Genomic DNA, 20,355 nt, shown 5'->3' on the forward strand with positions numbered 1-20,355 from the left:
TGATGCACCGGGAACTTTGACTCGTCAGACCAAGCAACTGTTTTCCAATCCTCGATAGTCCAGTGCTAGTGTTGCTGTGCCCACAGGAGGCGTGCTCTCTTGTTCTTCATTGATAACAAAGGTACGCAATGTGGCCGTCGGTTGTTGTAGCCCATTCACGACAAAGTGCAACTAGTGGTCTGTTGCGATATTTTGTTCTGTCCACCAAGGTTGTACTCTGCCGTGATGTGCAACATTGTGGCCCATCTGTTTGCTTGCACAATTCTAGCCATCCTCCTCTGACCTCTCATCAACAAGCGATTTTCTTCCACAGGAGTGCCGTTGAGAGGATGTTTTCTGTTCGTTGCACCATTCTCGATACACCCTTGAAATTGTGGTGCTTGAAAAGTTCAGAAGAACTGCTGTTTCAGAGATGCTTTGTCCAGCAAGTCTTGCACCTACTGTCATGCCACATTCGGAATCCATTAGATCACTCCTTTTCTCCATTCTTGCTATGGTTTGTATGCTTAACTGATACTAGAAAGGTTGTTCTGCTGCATTTATATCCACAACTGCGGTCATGTGACTTGCAACGTTGTGGGACAAACCATTTGTGTGCACAGCAGCACAGTGTATGTTCATATTATTATGAACATATGTACATATTATGAACATTATGTATAATCTCCATTATACATAATGGAGTCAATTGTTTTGTGGTATCTTCTTACCACTTCTTCAGTGGCTGCTAAGACAGTAACTAAGGGTTATTATTATGGAATTCTTAAAATTTTTAGTCGAAGTAAATAGTAGATAGTTGTAAATCAAAGTTGTTTTAGTAAATCAAACTTAAATCCAATTCAAAGAATTTTGTTTTATGGTTAATTTTATATAGCAAATAACAATAATACATAAACACTTACCAACTGTCTTTGCAATATCACCGTCACAAAAGATCACCTCGGTCATAATAACTTGTTGATTTATTTATGAGTGAAACATATACATATTGTAGTTTACTTAATCCTGTTACCAGGTGATTTGGCGGACAAGAGTCTAAGGGATTAAGGAATACCTTAGAGGTCAAATATATCTTACAACATTTCTGTTTAGTGAGTGCATCAGCCACTAGTGATTGTCAGCAGACCTACCACGTGTCAGCAGACCTACAGCTGTAGGTCTGCTGACATGGTACAGACTGATTACTAATATAGTAAGCTATTACAACTCCCTACTGGAAGTTGCTAAGCTCAATGCCCTGACCTGTATTTCATTGATCTGCTTACTTCTAGCATGAAGAAAGTTGTTTTTATACAAACATTTCTAGACATGTGGATGCTAGGTATGGTACAGTCCATTTACCAAATCCCAGAGGTGTTCAGATACTTTTGGCAACAGTGTCTATATGTAGCAGAACAAAAACTGCACCTATTATTCCATTCATTTAACCTGCAACTAGACATGTGAGTGCTTTTCTGTTCCTCACATGCATACTCCGTTCATAGGGTCTAAAGTTACACCATTTATAACCTTAAAAATCAGCAAGAAATAATTCAAAATTGCTCCCTTGTTTAATGCCACCTTCATTTTCAATTTTTCTGTGAAAAATCCATTTTTTTTTTATGTTAAAAACATATATTTAAAAATTTTTTTTTTTTTATGTTAAAAACATATATTTAAAATTTTTTTTTTTTTTTTTTTTGAAAATAAACCCCTTCTGAATCTCCATAGCTCTCAATCTCCGCAGCAATGTATTTATCAGCTGAAGAAATCGATTCTGGCAATGATGCTCAAGAGGAAAAACTTACTGACGTTATGCCTGTCTCCTCTCTTTTTTTGTAATTTTATAATTTTGAAATTTTTTTAAATTGCATGCTTTGTAATTTTTTCTGCGCATAATATAAAAAATTGAATAAATACAATAAATAATTCTATTTACATGTTTGTCGAACATTTCTTTTTTGATTCAATCAATTCAGCGAGCACAGTTGCGAGTGCTGCACAAGCATGGGGGAAATTCCGACTTACGTAGCGTTCCGTGGAATGCAACCCTTACATTCCACGGGGAGTTTCTGTATATATATATATATATATATATATATAAAGGGTGATTCAAGAGGAATAGTAAATATTTTGGGAGGTTATAGTATCAATTATTCTGAGTAAAAACGTTCAAATAAACATGTGTCCAATTCTCAATGGATAAGGAGATACAGCTGTTTGAAACAGGCATGCATAAAGTCATTATGAGAGGTATTAAAGAACGACAAATGACTCATTGTTTCTATTTATTGACTTTTTGAATTATACGAAACACAAATTTTTTATAGTTCACAATAAATGTTTGAAAATCCCACTGCCAACCTCAATGCACTTTGCAACTTTTGTGGTAATATGACATGTTGTTGTTCTTCTAAAGTCATCTTGCTTTATGAGGGCAGCACTATCCAAAATGCAAGCAAACAATTCGTCTCTTGTATTCACCTTTTCTTTGTATACTGCACTTTTCATACATCCCCACAAACAAAAATCTAACGGAGTGAGGTCTGGAGACCTTGGTGGCCAATGAACAGGACCACTGCAGCCGATCCATCAATCAGGGAAAGTTTGATTTATATATTGTATCACCAGGCAGGAGCTCTGTCATGCTGAAAGTACATAACAATTGTTGTAGCCAAGGGAACATCCTCCAATAGTAGTGGAAGTTTGTTTTGCATAAATTCTAGGTAAATGGGCCCTGTAAGATGATTTTGTAACACAACAGGCCCAATAAACTGATTGTCAATGATGTTTATAGAGGAACAATGCTGAAAATTTGTTTCTACAGTGGCATGTGGATTTTTGTCTGACAACCTTTGAGAATTACAGGTGTTGTTGATACTGTCACGGGTGAAAGTAGCTTCATCACTGAACAGTAATAATGGATTTAATCAGCGATTAGCATTTACCCACTAACAAAATTCCAATTGGTGGGTGTCATCTACTGGTTGAAAGTGTTGCACCCACTGTATGTGAAATGGATACAAGCCGTGCTCATGTAATGTTTGCTATAATCTTTTCTGTGGAACACTGAGAAGAGTAGAAATTCTTCATGTGCTAATAGTAGGAGTATGTTCTACCAACTGAAGAATGTGTTCTATTTTATTCACATTTTGTTTATTTGCATGTTCAGATATGAGCACTGGAAACTGTACCAGTCTCACGCAGTTTGGTGTAAACACTAGTAAACGCTCTTGAATCCGGTATTCTGTGGTTAAGAAACCGTCAACGGTATTCTCCACAAGCAGCAGTAGCACTTCCACCACAAAACCTGTAGACAAGCACCATATCAGTATATTCAGCATGTGTGAAGATATGCGACACTCTTAACAATACTTCTAACACCAAACAGCGTTGGGTTATAACTGTTTCTTGGTCACATCTGATTCGGGGAGCTGTGTGCACCAGTTTCAAACAGCTGTATCTCCATATCCATTGAGAATTGGGCACATGTTTATATGAACTTTTTTACTCAGAATAATTAATACTATAACCTCCCAAAATATTTACTATTCTTCCTGTACACACACACACACACACACACACACACACACACACACACACACACACACACACACACACACACACACACTTACAGCATTCAAGTGCTATATCGAAGATATAGCACCTGAACGCTGTTTTGTATTACTTTTGGGGCGGAATGGCCCTGGTGTGAAATATGATGATTCTTTAACATGTTCTTTTATACGCATCATCATCATCAGCCATTTTCAATCCACTGCAGGATGAAGGCCTCTCCAGCAACTTTCCCGTTCCTTCTGTTTTGAGCACTGGCCATCCATTTACTACCCACAAACTCATGAATTTCATCTATCCATCTCCGCCTTTGTCTTCCAGGTTTTCTTCTAGCTCCTCTTGGATACCATTCTGTTATTTTCTTGGTCCATCTGTCATCATGTCCTTGAGCTATGTGTCCTGCCCAAGACCATTTTAGTTCTTTAGTTTTGATAAGAATTTCCTTTACTTGAGTTTGCTGCCTAATCTTCACTGTGTAGTTCTCAGCTTCTCTTCCATTCTTTTGGTGAGTGCCCAAGTTTCACTTCCACAAGTCATGGTAGGGAGTATACATTGGTTAATTTTTTTACGTTTCAGACAAACTGGGATATTGCTCTTCAGTATGTGACTATATTTCCTGAATGCTATCCATCCAAAATTTATTCTTCTCTTGACTTCCAGCCATTTATCATTATTACAGCTAATAACTTGTCCCAGATAAGTATATGACTCCACCTTTTCAATTACTTCTCCTTCAATTATTATTTCTCTTTCTGTGCCATACTTGTTCATCATGACTTTTGTTTTAGCCATTCATCTTTAGTCCAAAATCCTTACTAATTGTGCATAACTGATTAAGATTTTCCTCTAATTCTTTGGGATCATGGCTTATGACCACAATGTAATCTGCAAATCGTAAATGGTTTAGGTACTCTCCATTCACATTGACTCCTTTCTGCAACCAGTCTAATCTTCTGAAAGCTTCCTCAAGGGCAGCAGTAAACAGCTTCGGAGATATTGTGTCTCCTTGTCGAACTCCTTTCTTGATTTTAAATTTCCTACTGTCTTTGTCTAGTCTAATAAAGGAGGTAGCATTCTCATATATTTTCTTCAAAATCATAATATGTGAGGTATCTATGCCTTGTCTTTCCAGTGCCCAAAACATTGCCTTATGCTGTATGGAGTCAAATGCCTTTTTTATAATCCACAAATGCCAGGCATAATGGTGTTTTATATTCATTTGCTTTCTCCATTAGCTGCGATATTACGTGAAGGTGATCCATAGTTGAGAATCCTGTCCTAAAGCCAGCTTGCTGTTTCGGTTGATTCTCATCAAGTATTCTTTCTAATCTGTTAGTAATGACCCTTGTGAACAACTTGTAGATGTGGGATAACAAGCTAATTGGTCTATAATTTCCAAGTTCTGATTTATCTCCTTTCTTATGCAGCAAAACTATGATTGCATTATTCCACTGCTTAGGCATCACACCTTTTCTAATGCACTTTGTGAAGAGCCTTGCCAGTTTTTGTGTTATGTCTCTTCCTCCCAATTTTAACAACTCTACAGTAACTTCATCTTCCCCTGGGGCTTTCTGATTCTTCATTTTCTTCAATGCATGTTCTACCTCATCAGGAAGAATATCAGGTATGTCATATGTGTTGCTTATTTGCAATCCATCTTCCCCACTGTTGGCATCATTCCCTCGCTCTTTGTATATAGACTCTATAGTAGTCTTCTGCTATTTCAATGATGCCTTCTCTGCTGTTTATAAATACACCATCGCTATTGGCACCTCTGTAGCCAGGTGGGAAGGAGCAGCAGTGCGTAGCACACGCTTCTTGATTAAACCGGGGTTCGAGGCAGTCACCACCAAATATGGAGGATGCGGAAAGGTCAGGGAATGACCACCGCATATCCCGGAGCAATATGGCTTTAGTTGCTAATGCTCCTAAAAACCAAATAACAAACAAACAAACCATCGCTATTCTTCAGTTTCGTTTGTCTTTCTGTATTACTGCTCATGGCTGCTGATTTAAATCCTTTGTTTTCCTTTAATGCTTGTTCTACTTTTCTTGTGTAAAATCTTCATATATCCTCTCTGAGTCTCTTTCTAATGGCTTTGCATAACTCAGTGTACTCAATTTTTTTCTTGCCAGTGTTTATCTTGCTCTTCATTTTTCGCCTTCGGTTCATCATAACAAGTGTTTCTTGACTAATTTTTTCTTCTTTGGATTTCTTTTTCCCTATAGGTTTCTTGGGCTTTATCACTTTCAGAAAGTTGTAATATTCCTTGTCAATATCTTGATCCTGAGCAGTCTGCAGAAGCTGAAACTTGTTCTTAAGTTCCAGTACATACTGCTTTTTCTCCTCTTCTGTTATCTCAAAGACCTTTGTATTATTTACTCGAGTCAGTTTTTTCCTTTCCTTTCCTACATCTTACCATTCTGTGATCACTTCCAACATTTACCTTATTCAGGACGGTAACATCATTTACAATATATCTTCTGTTAGTGAGGATGAAGTCGATTTCATTAGTTGTTAATCCATTTGAACTCTTCCATGTCCACTTTCTGTTCACCCTTTTCTTGAAAAGGGTGAACAGAAAGTGGATGTATACTGTCCCTTAAAATAGTATTCACTGTTGAAGCAGCAAGACCCTAATTCCATGCAATAGATGACAGACTTTGTCCTTCTTCATACTTCTTAATTAATCATCTTCGTTTCTAAATCAATTTTGTTGTTTCCTAGCACTGCCAGCACTTGCACTTTCCGTTGGTCACTTTCCCTTCACAATTGTAATAAGTAAATAGGAATGAAGAGAAGATTCTGAAAATTTATTTATGTTTTTTATATGATTGAAGATTTCAGTGAAGGGGAACACATTTCACCATAATAACGTAAAAACTCACACAATTCCAGTTATTGGGATTATTGCAAACGCAATAAATAGAGTTTACTACCTGTTTATAATTAGATGCACTAACAGAAAAGCCCAATAAACTGGAAAGTGCAAATTGTTTTTGTTTTATGGTAGTGACCTCCAGAAATATGTTTTAGAAAAATATCATAAAGGCATTCAAAATTGATTCTTATAACGGAACATATGATAATGATTCCATTATAAAAATGACCTTTTAGAGAAATAAATAGCTTCGTTATGTAGTGAAATTTTCAACTTCCGAGGTCTTAGAATGAATTACCAAAAAAAAAAAAAAAAAACACTGTTTTTTCACATGATATTTTCACGATACCTTATTTATTCCTACAGGATGTAAAATAAGTTTCCACAATTTTTTAAAGGTTGCACCGGCTGGCAAAAACTTACGTAAAGTCGAATTTCCGTAAGCCGAGTATTACGTAAGTTGGGGAGTGGCTGTATAATGTACACAACCAAGCATCCATTCCACATACAAAAAAGATGCGGACTACAAAAGGCTTGTGTGACTGTGTGAAATAGTTTCCTTCAAAAACTAGCAAACAGTGGTACTGAAGACAAAAACCACCCATTCAGTTAAAAGAATACAGCATTTAAAATAAAACTAAGAAACAGAAAATTAAGAAAACAAGCTAGATCCTTTAAAATTTTGTCAGTAAAAATAAATAACCAATACTCATATACAGATGTGCAGTATATGTTTATAATCAAACTTACTTCTGCTTTTAAAGTTGTTTCTTTTTCATTTAAGCTAAGCAAATCTTTTCTCAACATTTCAGCAGATGTGTCTGCTGAGGAGACTCTCATTTCAGTTTCCCTATTATTTCTCAATTCCCTTGAAAGAAAAAGCTTTTGTTCTTCTATTTTTTCATGAATAGTTACTTCTTCTTCTTTCATTGAATCCATTTCCTAGAAATCGAATTAATTTTTTAATCTATTAGATTATCTTACTGAGAAAATTCTAATATAAAAGAAATTCTATAAGTGGTCCAGAAGCTCCTAACCAACCAACTTATAGAAATAAGAGATTGAAAAATGGTTATTAATAAGTAAAGTCATATATGGTTTTGGTATTATCAGTTACCACTAACATCACTGTGTAGGCACTTATCTTAAAGAACTAAATGTCTTTTGGAAATCTGTTAGGTAAAAGTATCTATGTATCTCAAAATGTAACACAATGTTCTTTTGTAACCAAGTCTGAAACACTTGGTTACAAAAGAACATAGTGTTACAAAATCTAAATGAAACACTTCTAGCAGTGAAATATTGAGACAGATGCATTTTAAATTTTTTAGAAAAAGAGTTCTTTTAGTTAAATTCAGCTTAATAATTTTAGAGTTTAGAGATCTGATTAAGTAGTTACCCAAATAACAGTTTTGGTATGCAAGCACAGAATTATCAACCATTATGTGAAGCTGCTAATTAAAGGTGGCCACCACGATTACAATTAGTAATCATGTTAAATATTTGGAAATGCTTAGATGATTTAAATATGTAACCATTTTAGATGTTTAGATTCTCAAATATTGTATCATTAAACAATCAGTCAAAGAGTCTAATTTTTTGTTATGCCAAGAGAAGTTTTTCCTTTACTTTAAAATGTTGCTCCATGTTGTTTAAATTAGTCCCAGAAAATGACCACTTTCATACCCTTTAAATTTTTTAATGTTCTGACCTTGTTCCAATCTGCATTTCATGATTGGAACTTGCTGTAGCTATTAGAAAGCTCTTACCTGGTGTTTATCATCTTACAAATGACAACTTGATTTGGTCTTCTGTACTTATTTATTAATCCTTTGCCTCTGCTGGAAAATGAAACTTTATTTTTATAAAGTATCAGCCAGCAATGGAGTGTTCAAATTTGGCAGTTTCGAAGCCATTTTAAATTAAGTGCTCACTACTGGCATAGCAACAAATAATAAGAGATAGCTCAGTCTTATGCAAAAACTAAAAAATTAAATTCATTTAATGTATTCCTAGCATAACTTGTATTTCCTTCAGGCACCATATGATTTCTGCAAACTTAGCATTAGATGCAAGCTTATACAGCATCAGCAAAAAAAAAAAATCCCATTTCACCCATCCATTCCATATATAATCACATTTAATATACACAAGCTGAACACTTTAACAAAAACTTAATGGAGACCCCCATTTCCTAGTATCACCAACTCTTTCCTAAGTCCTTCTTGTCTTCTCTTGTCTAATTTTTAGAAGATCAAGAACATCTCATTGGAACTAGAATGCTAACAACAATATGGTGGCAAAAACTGTCAACTTGCTTAATTGCTATTATATAGTATTTAAATACAATGATGTATTAAGGCATGTATGACAATGGGAAAGCATGTGTGTGTGTGTGATCAAACTGAAGTGCAATGAACATTTAGAAAAAAGGCAAGGTATAAGTATAACAACGGTTGTATTCATCATTACATTTAAATAATTAGAATTATATTGATTTATACAACACCATAAAGATAAAGGAATACACAAATTATCCATAATAATCAGGTAACAAATTACATTTTTGATTCTTCAAGGTTACAAATGCTAATAAAATTTGTAAAGTTCATTTCTGCTACGCTTATCTTTCAATTCATTTCTAAAAAAAAAAAAAAAAAAAAAAAAAAAATACCATTACAATCAATTTTAGAGGGATATGCTACTCATTACAACTGCATATCCAATAGTGCAATGATAGTGCAATGACTGCATATAAAACAGTGCAATAATTGCAAACAAATGTGCAGTACTTCAGTGCAATGAAATGGTATCCGAGAACGCTAGTTTTCAACTGAGAAATATTTGGTTGTGAGTTATGTGGATGCAAGAAAGACAACTCATAAGAAAAGGAGTTTCTAAAATTAGAAATAATCATCTGTTAAATTTTTAGAAGAGACGCACTGTCTGTCAAATACCTTAACTTTTTTTGGAATAAAAAATACTTTGCTATGGTTGAGTGCTATATGTGAAAAGCTGTTTTGTAATTAAACTAGTGCAATTAACTGAAAAAAAGTTGTCACCACTGAAAATAGCACATACTAATTATTTAAACCAATCCCTCATGACCTGCCAAGAAAATTACAAGAAACACGTCATACTAATCTATTCATACCTGATGAACATACAACTTATCTGAGCAACCATGTAAGGAATGTTCATATTTGGAGCAAGAAGAATTCTCATTATTATAAACAGATTTCCGATTATTCTCAAATAATGATACAGACTGGTGAACAAAACAGTTTGTATATGGCCTTACTCCTTTACAAGCAGTGGAGTTGACAGTGACATAAACTTGAAAATTACAGGACACTGAGGGATTAGGAAACATGAGAGAATGTTCATCAGCTTTGAACAGCAAGTACTTAGCAAGTACAGGTCACTGTTGAAAAAAAGCCGTGAATTAGGGTTGAATTTGAAAGTGTCTGCAATTCTGCCCAGACACGATAGGAGGGAGTATATGATGAGAGCCTTGTCGATCAATTCGGCCCTGGAGGGATTGTGCAAGGCTCAAGGGGTAGAATTTTTTTCAGCCTGGACTGTACTTGTTAACAGGAGAGATTGCTTCTACAGGGATGGGATACACTTAAATAGAAAGGGTGCAAGAATTTTTGCTGATGCTGTCGAGGCAGTGTTAGGTGGGTCGGAAAACTGCTAGTTGGGGGGAGATACAAGGACTAATAGATTAACAGTAGCCACTGGCAGAGGTGGAAGTGATTCTTGCACTGCTTCTATTGAAATGAGCAGAAGCCTGAAAAACACGATTCAGGATATTTCAGAGACTGCTGGGAGTCATTGCGGTACAAGTAAACACATGGGTTGTGTTAGGGTAGCTAAGAATAGAAACAGGTGCATGTATACCTGCATGTACACCAATGCTAGGAGTTTGGTAAATAAATTTGATGGATTTGAGGTATTGCTCAAAACATCAAGGGCAGATATTGTTGGGATATCGGAGACGTGGTGTCACACAGATATAAGTAATGCGGAACTGGAATTTGGGGAATACAATGTGTATAGAAAGGATAGACAGGACAGGAGGGGAGGAGGGGTTATGCTATTAGTTAAGAAACACAAAGTCCAAGGAAGTGAAGCCAGTCGACATCGATGGACAGGGCAGTGTCGAGTCAGTTTGGTGTGACATAAGCATAGGGAAATCAAAATTGAGAGTAGGAGTGTGCTATAGGCCTAATGACTCTGATGAGTATAATAAGATATTGTACAGGGAAATAGAGTGGGCCAGTAAATCAGAGAGTCTTATAATGGGGGATTTTAATTTCCCAGATATTGACTGGAATTTGGGGGCTGGTCACTCACACAGTAGCAAGGCTTTTGTGGATTTATTGGATGATTGTTTTCTACATCAGCATGTTCGTGAGGCAACAAGAGGGAGCAATACTCTTGATCTGATTATCAGTAGCGATTCTTCATGCATTAAGAATCTGCAGATAAATGAACCACTAGGTGGCAGTGATCACAGTGTGTTGAAGTGGGATTTATTCAAGGAGGTAACTACCATCAGAGGTAAAGGGAAGGGTTTTTGTTTTCGTAAAGGCAACTATGATGGTCTGAGACAGTATTTAAATTCTATACAGTGGGACCAACTGATGATGTTACCAACAGCAAACTCAAAATGGGAAGCATTCAAGGAACTAATCTTGGAGGCTACCAGGCTTTACATACCAACTAAGAAATATTTTTCAAGGTTTAGGTCTAAAGGGTTGTCAGATGAACTAATGAGACAGGTGGCAGAGAAGAAAAATGCATGGGATATATACAAATTAATGGGTGACATGAAAGCCTATGATAGATATAAGTTGGTCTGTAACCAAGTCACAAAGGAGATTAGGCAGGCAAAGGCAGACTACGAAAAATCCTTGGCAAAGGATGCAAAGAAAAACAGAAAAGAGTTCTTTACATATTTAAACTCAAGAAGGAAAGGGATGAATCAGATTGGTCCACTGGATATTGATGGTTCAACAGTTGAGGATCCTGCTCAGGTGGCTAACAATCTAAACGAGTATTTTGCATCTACATTCACGCATGAGGAGTTATTCAGGAAGGAGAATGATGTAGGTAAAGTTAACATTGGCAGTGAGCTGGATGATTTTGTAATAACTGAGAAGAAAGTGGAGGAGAGATTGTTGAGGATAAACATAAAAAAGGCACCTGGGGTGGATGGGATCTATCCAGTTATATTAAAGGAGGCAGCAAAGGAAGTAAGCAAACCCCTAGCCATAATTATGAGAGCTTCTTTGGACTCAGGGGAGGTACCCATAGACTGGAGATGTGCAAATGTAACCCCAATTCACAAAGGAGGATCAAAGGCTGACACAAGTAATTATAGACCTGTTAGTTTAACTTCTGTTCCAGGTAAATTAATGGAGGCACTGGTTAAAGAAGCACTGCAGGATCATCTAGACAAGAATTCAGTTATAGCTCAGACGCAGCATGGTTTTGTTAAGGGCAGGTCTTGCCTGACCAATTTGATTGGATACTATGATGTAGTCACAAAAGAACTGGATGCAGGGAATAACTTTGATATTATATATTTGGATCTTAGAAAGGCTTTTGATACTGTTGCACATGGAAGACTGCTGCACAAATTGGAGCAGTGTGGCATTGGAGGCAAATTGCTGCTATGGATAAGGGGATGGTTGAGTGGCAGAAGACAGAGAGTGGTAATCAATGGACACTGCTCAACGTGGACTAATGTTATTAGTGGAGTTCCTCAGGGTTCAGTGTTGGGTCCGTTGTTGTTTTCGGTGTTTATGAATGATATTGATGATGGGATATCAAGTTTAATGTCCAAGTTTGCAGATGATACAAAGGTTGGCAGGGTTGTTAAGGACACTACTGACGCTATGCTGCTGCAACAGGATCTGGAAAGGTTGAACAGATGGGCTGAGAGGTGGCAAATGAAGTTTAACGTTGACAAATGTAAAGTACTACATATGGGAAACAGTAACCCCAGAGCAACGTATCAACTCTGCGGTACTACACTGACAGTGGTGGAGAATGAAAAGGACCTGGGGGTAATTGTGCAGGCAGATATGAAGTTCTCTGAGCAGTGCAGACGAGCTGCAAGAGTAGCTCATAGTGTCTTGTCAATGATATACAGGAATTTTTCTAGCAGGGATAAGGAGGTGATTATTCCCTTGTATAAGGCAATGGTTAGGCCACATCTTGAGTACTGTATACAGGTCTGGAGGCCTCATTTCAAGAAGGATGTAGAGCTGCTGGAACGGGTACAGAGAAGGGCAACAAGATTAGTGAATGGAACAAAGGGTTGCTCTTACGAAGAAAGGCTTAAGTTTTGCAAATTACAGAGTCTGGAAACTAGGCACCGGCGAGGAGATCTGATAGAGGTGTATAAGGCTTTGAATGGTTTTAGCATGCTCAATGCCAATGGGATTCTTCATCTTGCTCAGAATAATCACCTCAGAGGGCATAAATTCAAATTGAGGAAGGACGGATGTCGGATAGATGTGCGGAAATTTGCCTTTGGCCAGCGGGTGGTTGGTTGGTGGAACCGACTTCCATCACTTGTTGTTGAAGTTGATAGCCTAAACAAATATAAAGCTCAACTGGACAGGTATTTCGAACGAACGGAGGGGTGAAATGGGAGTGGTGTTTTTTTTTTTTTTTTTTTGGCTGATGCTGAATAAGCTTGCTTTCTTGCATCATATGCCTCTACTAATGCTAATGCTAACAGATTAGTATGACATGTTTCTTGTAATTTTCTTGGCATATCATAAGGAATTGGTTTAAATAATTAGTATGTGCTATTTTCAAACAGACAAGTTGGCAAAATAAAATAACACTGTCAGAATTTGTAGTACTCTAGTACCATACGAAAGTTGAAGGTTGGAAAGACAGAAGATACTTGTTGACATTGGATACTCGTTGAATTTCTGTAGAATGCAATTTTCAGGAAATACATATGAAGCAAGTTTGTTTCAAAGAAAAAAAATAATAAGGAATAAATGCAGAAATGTTAGTATAGTTAGTTCAGAGCTGAGCTGCAAATGGATTTAGACTAGGCTGGAAGGGATGAAATTACAGATGTAATTTAGAAGAGCAGTGGTAATGGGAATACTTATAGAAAAGGCATGCAGCAGAAGAAACTGAACATTTGTGTGAAGGGAGTGAAGTGAGTTTTATATAGATTTATTATCTGTGCTACATTTATTATGAATATGATATTTTATTTTTAGATTATTGTTAACAAAAAAAAAAAAATGTAATAAATAAGAAATATTCAACAGTGGACATTCCATAAGCACTTATATGCTTGGAGTAATTCCATAGTCTTTTTTTCCTGCAACTACTGAAGAGTTGGGTGGTGAGGAAAGGCAGGCTTCTTAGCATATATTATATTTAGCATATAGAACATACAAAACCTGACCAGTTGATAATGGAAAGTGGCTATTCATTTATCCAGTTGTATATGAGCAACTTGAAGGTAGCTACTAGAAAATATACTGCACTAAAAAAAAAAAAAAAAACCTTCAAAACAAGAAGACATACACAGTCACACAAATTTCTAATATTTTTAAAGGGACATAACATTTTTTGCTGAGACAATTTTGAATAGATATCAAATATTAGAATAAAAAGAAGGTTGTAGGAAACTGTTCAAAAAAAGCTTATTAACATTTGTAAAATTTGCATTTATAAAAATGCTTCATGGTTTTTTGATGAACCCCTTTTAAAAGGTTTTGTTAGTGTGAATACCCTTAAGCTTTGAGCCCATAAAGAACATACTTCATATGGATACATAAAAAAAAAATTATATTGTGAGTTATTAAGTTGTTAAAAAAAAAAAAAAATTGTGACCTAAGTGCCTATTTCAGAGTTTTAAACAGACACCTTCTAAGCAGTGTTTATAGAAAATGGATATTCTTATCCACACGCATGGCCAGAAATACTATAAACTTTTAAGAAAATGAAATAAATGTTATATTCACAAACAAACTTGGTTTTTAAAGTTTTATACAAAAAAAAAAACACCACTCAAAATGTTTATATAAGTTTGTTTTATGAATATTATTTATTATTAATTTTTTTTTTGGAAAATGTGAACATCATGTGTGTATATATATATATATATATTGCAAAAAAAAAAAATAATAAATAAATAATAATAATTAAAATATCACATTCAAAAATGCAACAGTTCTTTAAAAAATTTTATTTTGTTTCCCATCAAGAGAGAGAGAGAGAATATTACTTCCAAAGGCTGGGTTGGAAAGTAATAAAAAAAACTGCTTCATAAAAATATCCATTTTCTGTAAACACTGGCCTACACTCATTGCATGATATCACAAACACAGTAGAGCAGATAACTTTGCTCATACACAAATAACTCCATTTGTTGTTTTCTGACAGTTTATTTCACGACTTGATTTCCAAATAGAGGAATTTAAGAAATAATGTCATCAGTGCTTCCACCAGCCTTACAATCAAAAATAGGACAAAAATATAGAAAGATATATGAAATTACTGGATGACATAATACACATAGGTCAAATGAATGTTTCAAAAAAAGTCATCCACCAAGAAGACATTTCACTTTAATAATCAAAATTAATATTACACTGATTAGGATAAAAATTTGAAAATTATAGGTAATACATGGGGGAAAAAACATAGGAGATGCAAATACAGTAAATCCTTACTAATCTGGATTAACTGGGGAGGTCATCAGGATCAAGCGATAATCCAGATTAGTGCAGCAAAAGATAGCCTTAAAAGAAAAAAAAAAAAAAAAAACTTAGAACACAAATAAATGGAAAATTAAATGATATAGGTAGTGCTCATGACAATAAATAAAAAAAAATATATCAATGTACAGCCTTTATTTAAAAACTATAAAAATACAATAGATTTATCCATTGATAGAAGACTGAGAAAATGTATTTGTTTTTGAATGTACCAATGCAGGTTTGAAGAAACCTATCAAGTTTTGTCTTGATTGTATTATCATTTAATTTAATTTTTTTATAAATGGCTCAACATCTTCAACATCGCCACTTAGGGCTTCACCACAAATTTTTCTATTAGTGATATTGTGCCTTTGTCTAAATCGCCACAGCCATCCTGAACTGCAAATAAAATTGTATAACTTGAAATGCTTTGCAAACTTTTCTGCTGCTGCTGCCTTTGGCTCAACACCACTTGATTGTTGCTGCGAATACCACTAAAAAGATTTTAGGGCTAAAAGCCCCAGACTACGGAAAACTCACTAATCGAACAAGTTAGCATAGCATCATATTAGTTGGTAGTAAATCACCGGAGTGGGTGAAATGCTGTCGTTTTTGTTATATCTCATATTGTGAATGCCTTCACAAGTTTCCCTGAAATTGCACTACCTCTGCAGATACCATCCACCGAGAATAAGTAACATTAGTCTTCTCCATCGGGGAAGTGTTGCTTATTCAAGGTAGTGGAATAATTGTGAAGGCATTCGCAATATGAGATACAATGAAAACAATGCTATTTCACCCACTTCAGTGTTTTACTATGAACTAATATGATACTATGCACTAACTTGTTTGATTTGTAAATGCCACTTAAATACAGCTTCTTCCAGCAACACTTCTTTTGGCTTTTTTAATGTCTATTTGATGCACTGCTTTTATCGCTATCCACATTGAATTTTAAAGGAGTGTATTGAATTTTAAATGTCTTTAATGTCTTTATAGATTCTTTTTGTTTTTTAATGTCCAACACAGTCTGTTAGCCAATACCAAATTCTTCAGCAATGTTTTTTCCAGGAAAACCATTTTCAAGTTGTTCTATCACTTTGAGCTTGTTAATGATAGTTAAAGCAACGTGTTTCTTTTTATTCCACTTTTAAATTGTTTAGAATCCATAACATATAAAATAATTTAACTTATATACATATGTACGTATAAAGAAGTACCCAAATGAAGCGATATAAGCAATAACATCTGTCAGACTCAGAGTCGACAATGATACTGAACAACACACAAGACAATGTGATGTATGTTCCATCTCTCTCTGCACAGTCAGAGTGACTCATCTGCCTTCCTAAATCCTGTGTTTCAAAATACTCAACTGTGAAAAGAAAATTTTATATTTCGATCCAGATTAGCAAGGGTTTACTGTATATAGGAAATATAAAAAAACAAGAAAGGTCACAACACACGTGGCATCCTTTAAATATGCTATGATCAACTAGAAAAACAATGTCGAGTTCTGACAGAGTTTTTCTCTCAGTGGAGGAAAACTCAGTCCATGTATATATCTCCTATCCACTGTGATAGCGCGCGCGCGCGCACACACACACACACACACACACACACACACACACACACACTGTTATTTGGTTTTTAGGAGCATTAGCAACCAAGGCCATATTGCTCTGGGGATATGCGGTGGTCATTCCCTGACCTTTCCGCATCCTCCGTATTTAATTGGTGGCTCACGGGCTCGAACCCCAGACTAATCAAGAAACGTGTGCTACGCACTGCTGCTACTGCCCACCTGGCTACAAAGGCGCCATCACACACACACACGTGTGTGTGTGTGTGTGTGTGTGTGTGTGTGTGTGTGTGTGTGTGTGTGTGTGTGTGTGTGTGTGTAAAATGATCAAAAGTGACATGTATGGAAATATGGCCTAATTATGCTATAAAAGTTATATGCCAAATGCGTCTAAGTGCACTAAGTAGCAGCAACGGATACAAAAGTATATATTTAAGGTTGAAGTAATAAATCACTTTATCATCACATATTCTTTTCTTTCCCCATCATCTGCCTATAATACTTCTCTTTCTTGCTATCCTTTTCTGACCAGTTTTGGCACCTTGTGTTCTTTACACCTCCATCTGTTGGCTCTCTCCCCTCCACGCTTTATTATTTCAACCTTATATATATATATAATATCACAATCCAATTATGATGCCAATACCTTAACAAGATTTTGCATTTCTTCATGTCGTTGTTCAATCTGGAAGAGAACTTTTTCCCAGTCACCAATAATACCCTGTCTTTCCTGGTGAGCTCTGCGAAAGTCTTCTTCAACACGATCCATTTCTGCCTGCATAAATAAGAAAAAGTAAATAAATTTTTTACTTTAATAATTAATATATCAAAATAAGCATCCTAATTCCTAGTAAACTAACATAAAAAAAATTTTAATGCAAACTTCCATTTAAGCAGAGCAAATGGATTCCATGGATTCTTATAGAAGACTTCATAGAAAGGCAGACCAGTCATCATTTTTTCTTCTTTGTCTAGTTTCCCATGGGAAATACTTCATTTAAATAATTTCTGAATACCAGGTGTCATAATATGGCAGTGTGCTCCTTCCTTGTCAATATGAGTTTTAGAAAGTCATAAGTGCTTGAGGTTGTAGTGATACAGTATCATTCAACATTTTTAGGTAGTCGACACTACTGATGATCATGTCAAGCAAAAATGAAGATCAACTATTCCAATCAGACAGTAACACTGGGAACATCCAATTCTTGCTAAATGACTAAAGCGATTTTTGATACTGTAATAACATTATGTCTATTTACCATGTTAATTTTCTTTGAAAGTTTATTTATTTGTCCACAAAAAAATTTGTTTCCTAACAAATTACAAATAAATTGAGTTGGGATGTATTAAGACTAATCAATAAACAGTGGTTAGTATCATCACTTGAAGCCTAAAACAAAGTTGATTTATAACATGTCTATGGACTAAATTATCATTTTGTATTTCAACATTAATTTTTATAACTCTTCCAGTTTTCAACCAATGATCCATGGCAAATATGAAAAATATATTAGTTATTTTTAAATAAAAACAATAAAATTTAATGCTGCATGAGACAGAAGTCCAATACTATACAGTTCATGACCTTGATACACTTGTTTGAAATTAATGATCTTTCTATAGACTGCATGGTCATACATAATAGTAACAGCAAGAACAAGCTAAAATCTTGATTTTTCTGGGGGCAGAGTTAAGAAACATAGTCTTATTTTCTCATACAATGTATATATATTGTACCAGTTCCAGTTCCTTTCATTTCACAGGAGTTTTAAATAAATTAGAAGGAAACTAATTCAGCAGGCTTGGTAAAGTCAAAAAGGCACATTCACACCAAATTTTTCCTGTTAGTTTTTAATGCCTAGAGTTCATGCTTTCACTATGCTTAATTTCTGCAAAATGTTTCAAAAGATTAGACATAACAAAAGTATGATGCAAAATATATTTTCTGACTGCAGTGGTAGGAGATAGAGTGAGGGTTACAAAAGAAGATAATGAAAGCTTCCAGAGAAAAAGTTTTAGAACTATCTTAAATAATAACAAAACCACTCAACAGTTTTAAGTGGAAAATAAACTTGATTTTTTGAAAAAAATTAATTTAAAAGTTCCTTGGGGGGGATTGGTAAATGCTATACTAGAACACTATAAGAACTGGGGCACTATGGCCTGTGTAGTATACCAAAAATTTTAAAGAACAGGCTACATTTCTAATAATGAAGCTTTGTTCTATGTTCAGTTTATGATTTGCTATGCTAAGAAACAAGAAAAGGATGTTTTATGAACCCCATACACAGTCTCCAACTTTTATTTTAATATGAAAATAATAATATGAGTAAATAATATGAAAGTCATTGAGATAACAGAAGAAGAGAAAAAGCAGTATGTACTGGAACTTAAGAACATGTTTGAGCTTCTGCAGACCTTTCAGGAACAAGATATCGAAAAGGAATACTACAACTTTCTGAAAGTGATAAAGCCAAAGAAACCTATAGGTAACCAGAAATCCAAAGAAGAAAAAATCAGTCAAGAAACACTTGTCATAATGAACCAAAGACGACAAATGAAGGGCAAGATAAACACTGGCAAGGACAAAATTGAATATACTGAGTTATGCAAGGCCATTAGAAAGAGACACAGAGAGGCATAAGAAGATTTAACACAAGAAAAGTAGAACAAGCATTAAGGGAAAACAAAGGACTTAAATCAGCAGTTATGAGCAGTAATACAGAAAGACAAATAATACTAAAACTGAAGAATATCAATGGTGTACTTATAAATAGAAGAGAAGGCATAATTCAAATACCAGAAGACTACTATAAAGAATTATATAAGGAGTGAGGGAATTATGCCAGCAGTGGTGAAGATGGATCACAAATTAGTAACACATATAACATACCCGATATCCTTCCTGATGAGGCAGAACATGCATTGAAGAAAATGAAGAATCAGAAAGGCCCGGGTGAAGATGAAGTTACTGTAGAGTTGTTAAAATTGGGAAGAAGAGACATGACACAGAAACTGGCAAGCCTCTTCACAAAATACATTAGGAAAGGAGTGATGCCTAAGGAGTGGAATAATGCAATCATAGTTTTGCTGCATAAGAAAGGAGATAAATCAGAACTTGGAAATTATAGACCACTTACCTTGTCATCCCACATCTACAAGTTGTTCATAAGAGTCATTACTAACAGATTAAAAAAAATACTTGATGAGAATCAACCAAAAGAGTAAGCTGGCTTTAGGACAGGATTCTCAACTATGGATCACCTTCAAGTAATATCACAGCTAATGGAGAAAGCAAATAAATATAAAACGCCATTATCCCTGGCATTTGTGGATTATTAAAAGGCATTTGACTCCATACAGCATAAGGCAATGTTTTGGGCACTGGGAAAACAAGGCATGGATACCCCATACATTAATATTTTTGAAGAAAAATATGGGAACGCTATCTCCTTTATGAGACTAGTCAAAGACTGGCAAATTTAGAATTCAGAAAGAAGTTCGACGAGGAGACAATATCTCCGAAGTTGTTTACTGCTGCCCTTAAGAAAGCTTTCAGAAGATTAGATTGGTCGCAGAAAGGAAT

The 20,355-nt window shown here is 35.2% G+C and overlaps 1 protein-coding gene across 1 annotated transcript in view; it reads right to left on the minus strand.

Moving 5' to 3' along the window:
- The window catches only part of LOC150084221 (coiled-coil domain-containing protein 39-like), a 197,112-nt gene that overhangs the window by 120,549 nt on the left and 56,208 nt on the right, over window positions 1-20,355 (minus strand). Inside the window, exons 8-9 of the mRNA XM_090376158.1 lie at window positions 17,416-17,544; window positions 7,188-7,379 (exon numbers count right to left, since the gene is read on the minus strand). Coding sequence (XP_090232284.1) covers window positions 7,188-7,379; window positions 17,416-17,544 — 321 coding nt within the window. The remainder of the gene's footprint in view (window positions 1-7,187; window positions 7,380-17,415; window positions 17,545-20,355) is intronic.

This window comes from Mastigoproctus giganteus, chromosome 6 (genome assembly GCF_048544385.1).
Source record: "Mastigoproctus giganteus isolate SK-2022 chromosome 6, ASM4854438v1, whole genome shotgun sequence".
NCBI classification, from domain to species: Eukaryota; Metazoa; Arthropoda; class Arachnida; order Uropygi; family Thelyphonidae; genus Mastigoproctus; species Mastigoproctus giganteus.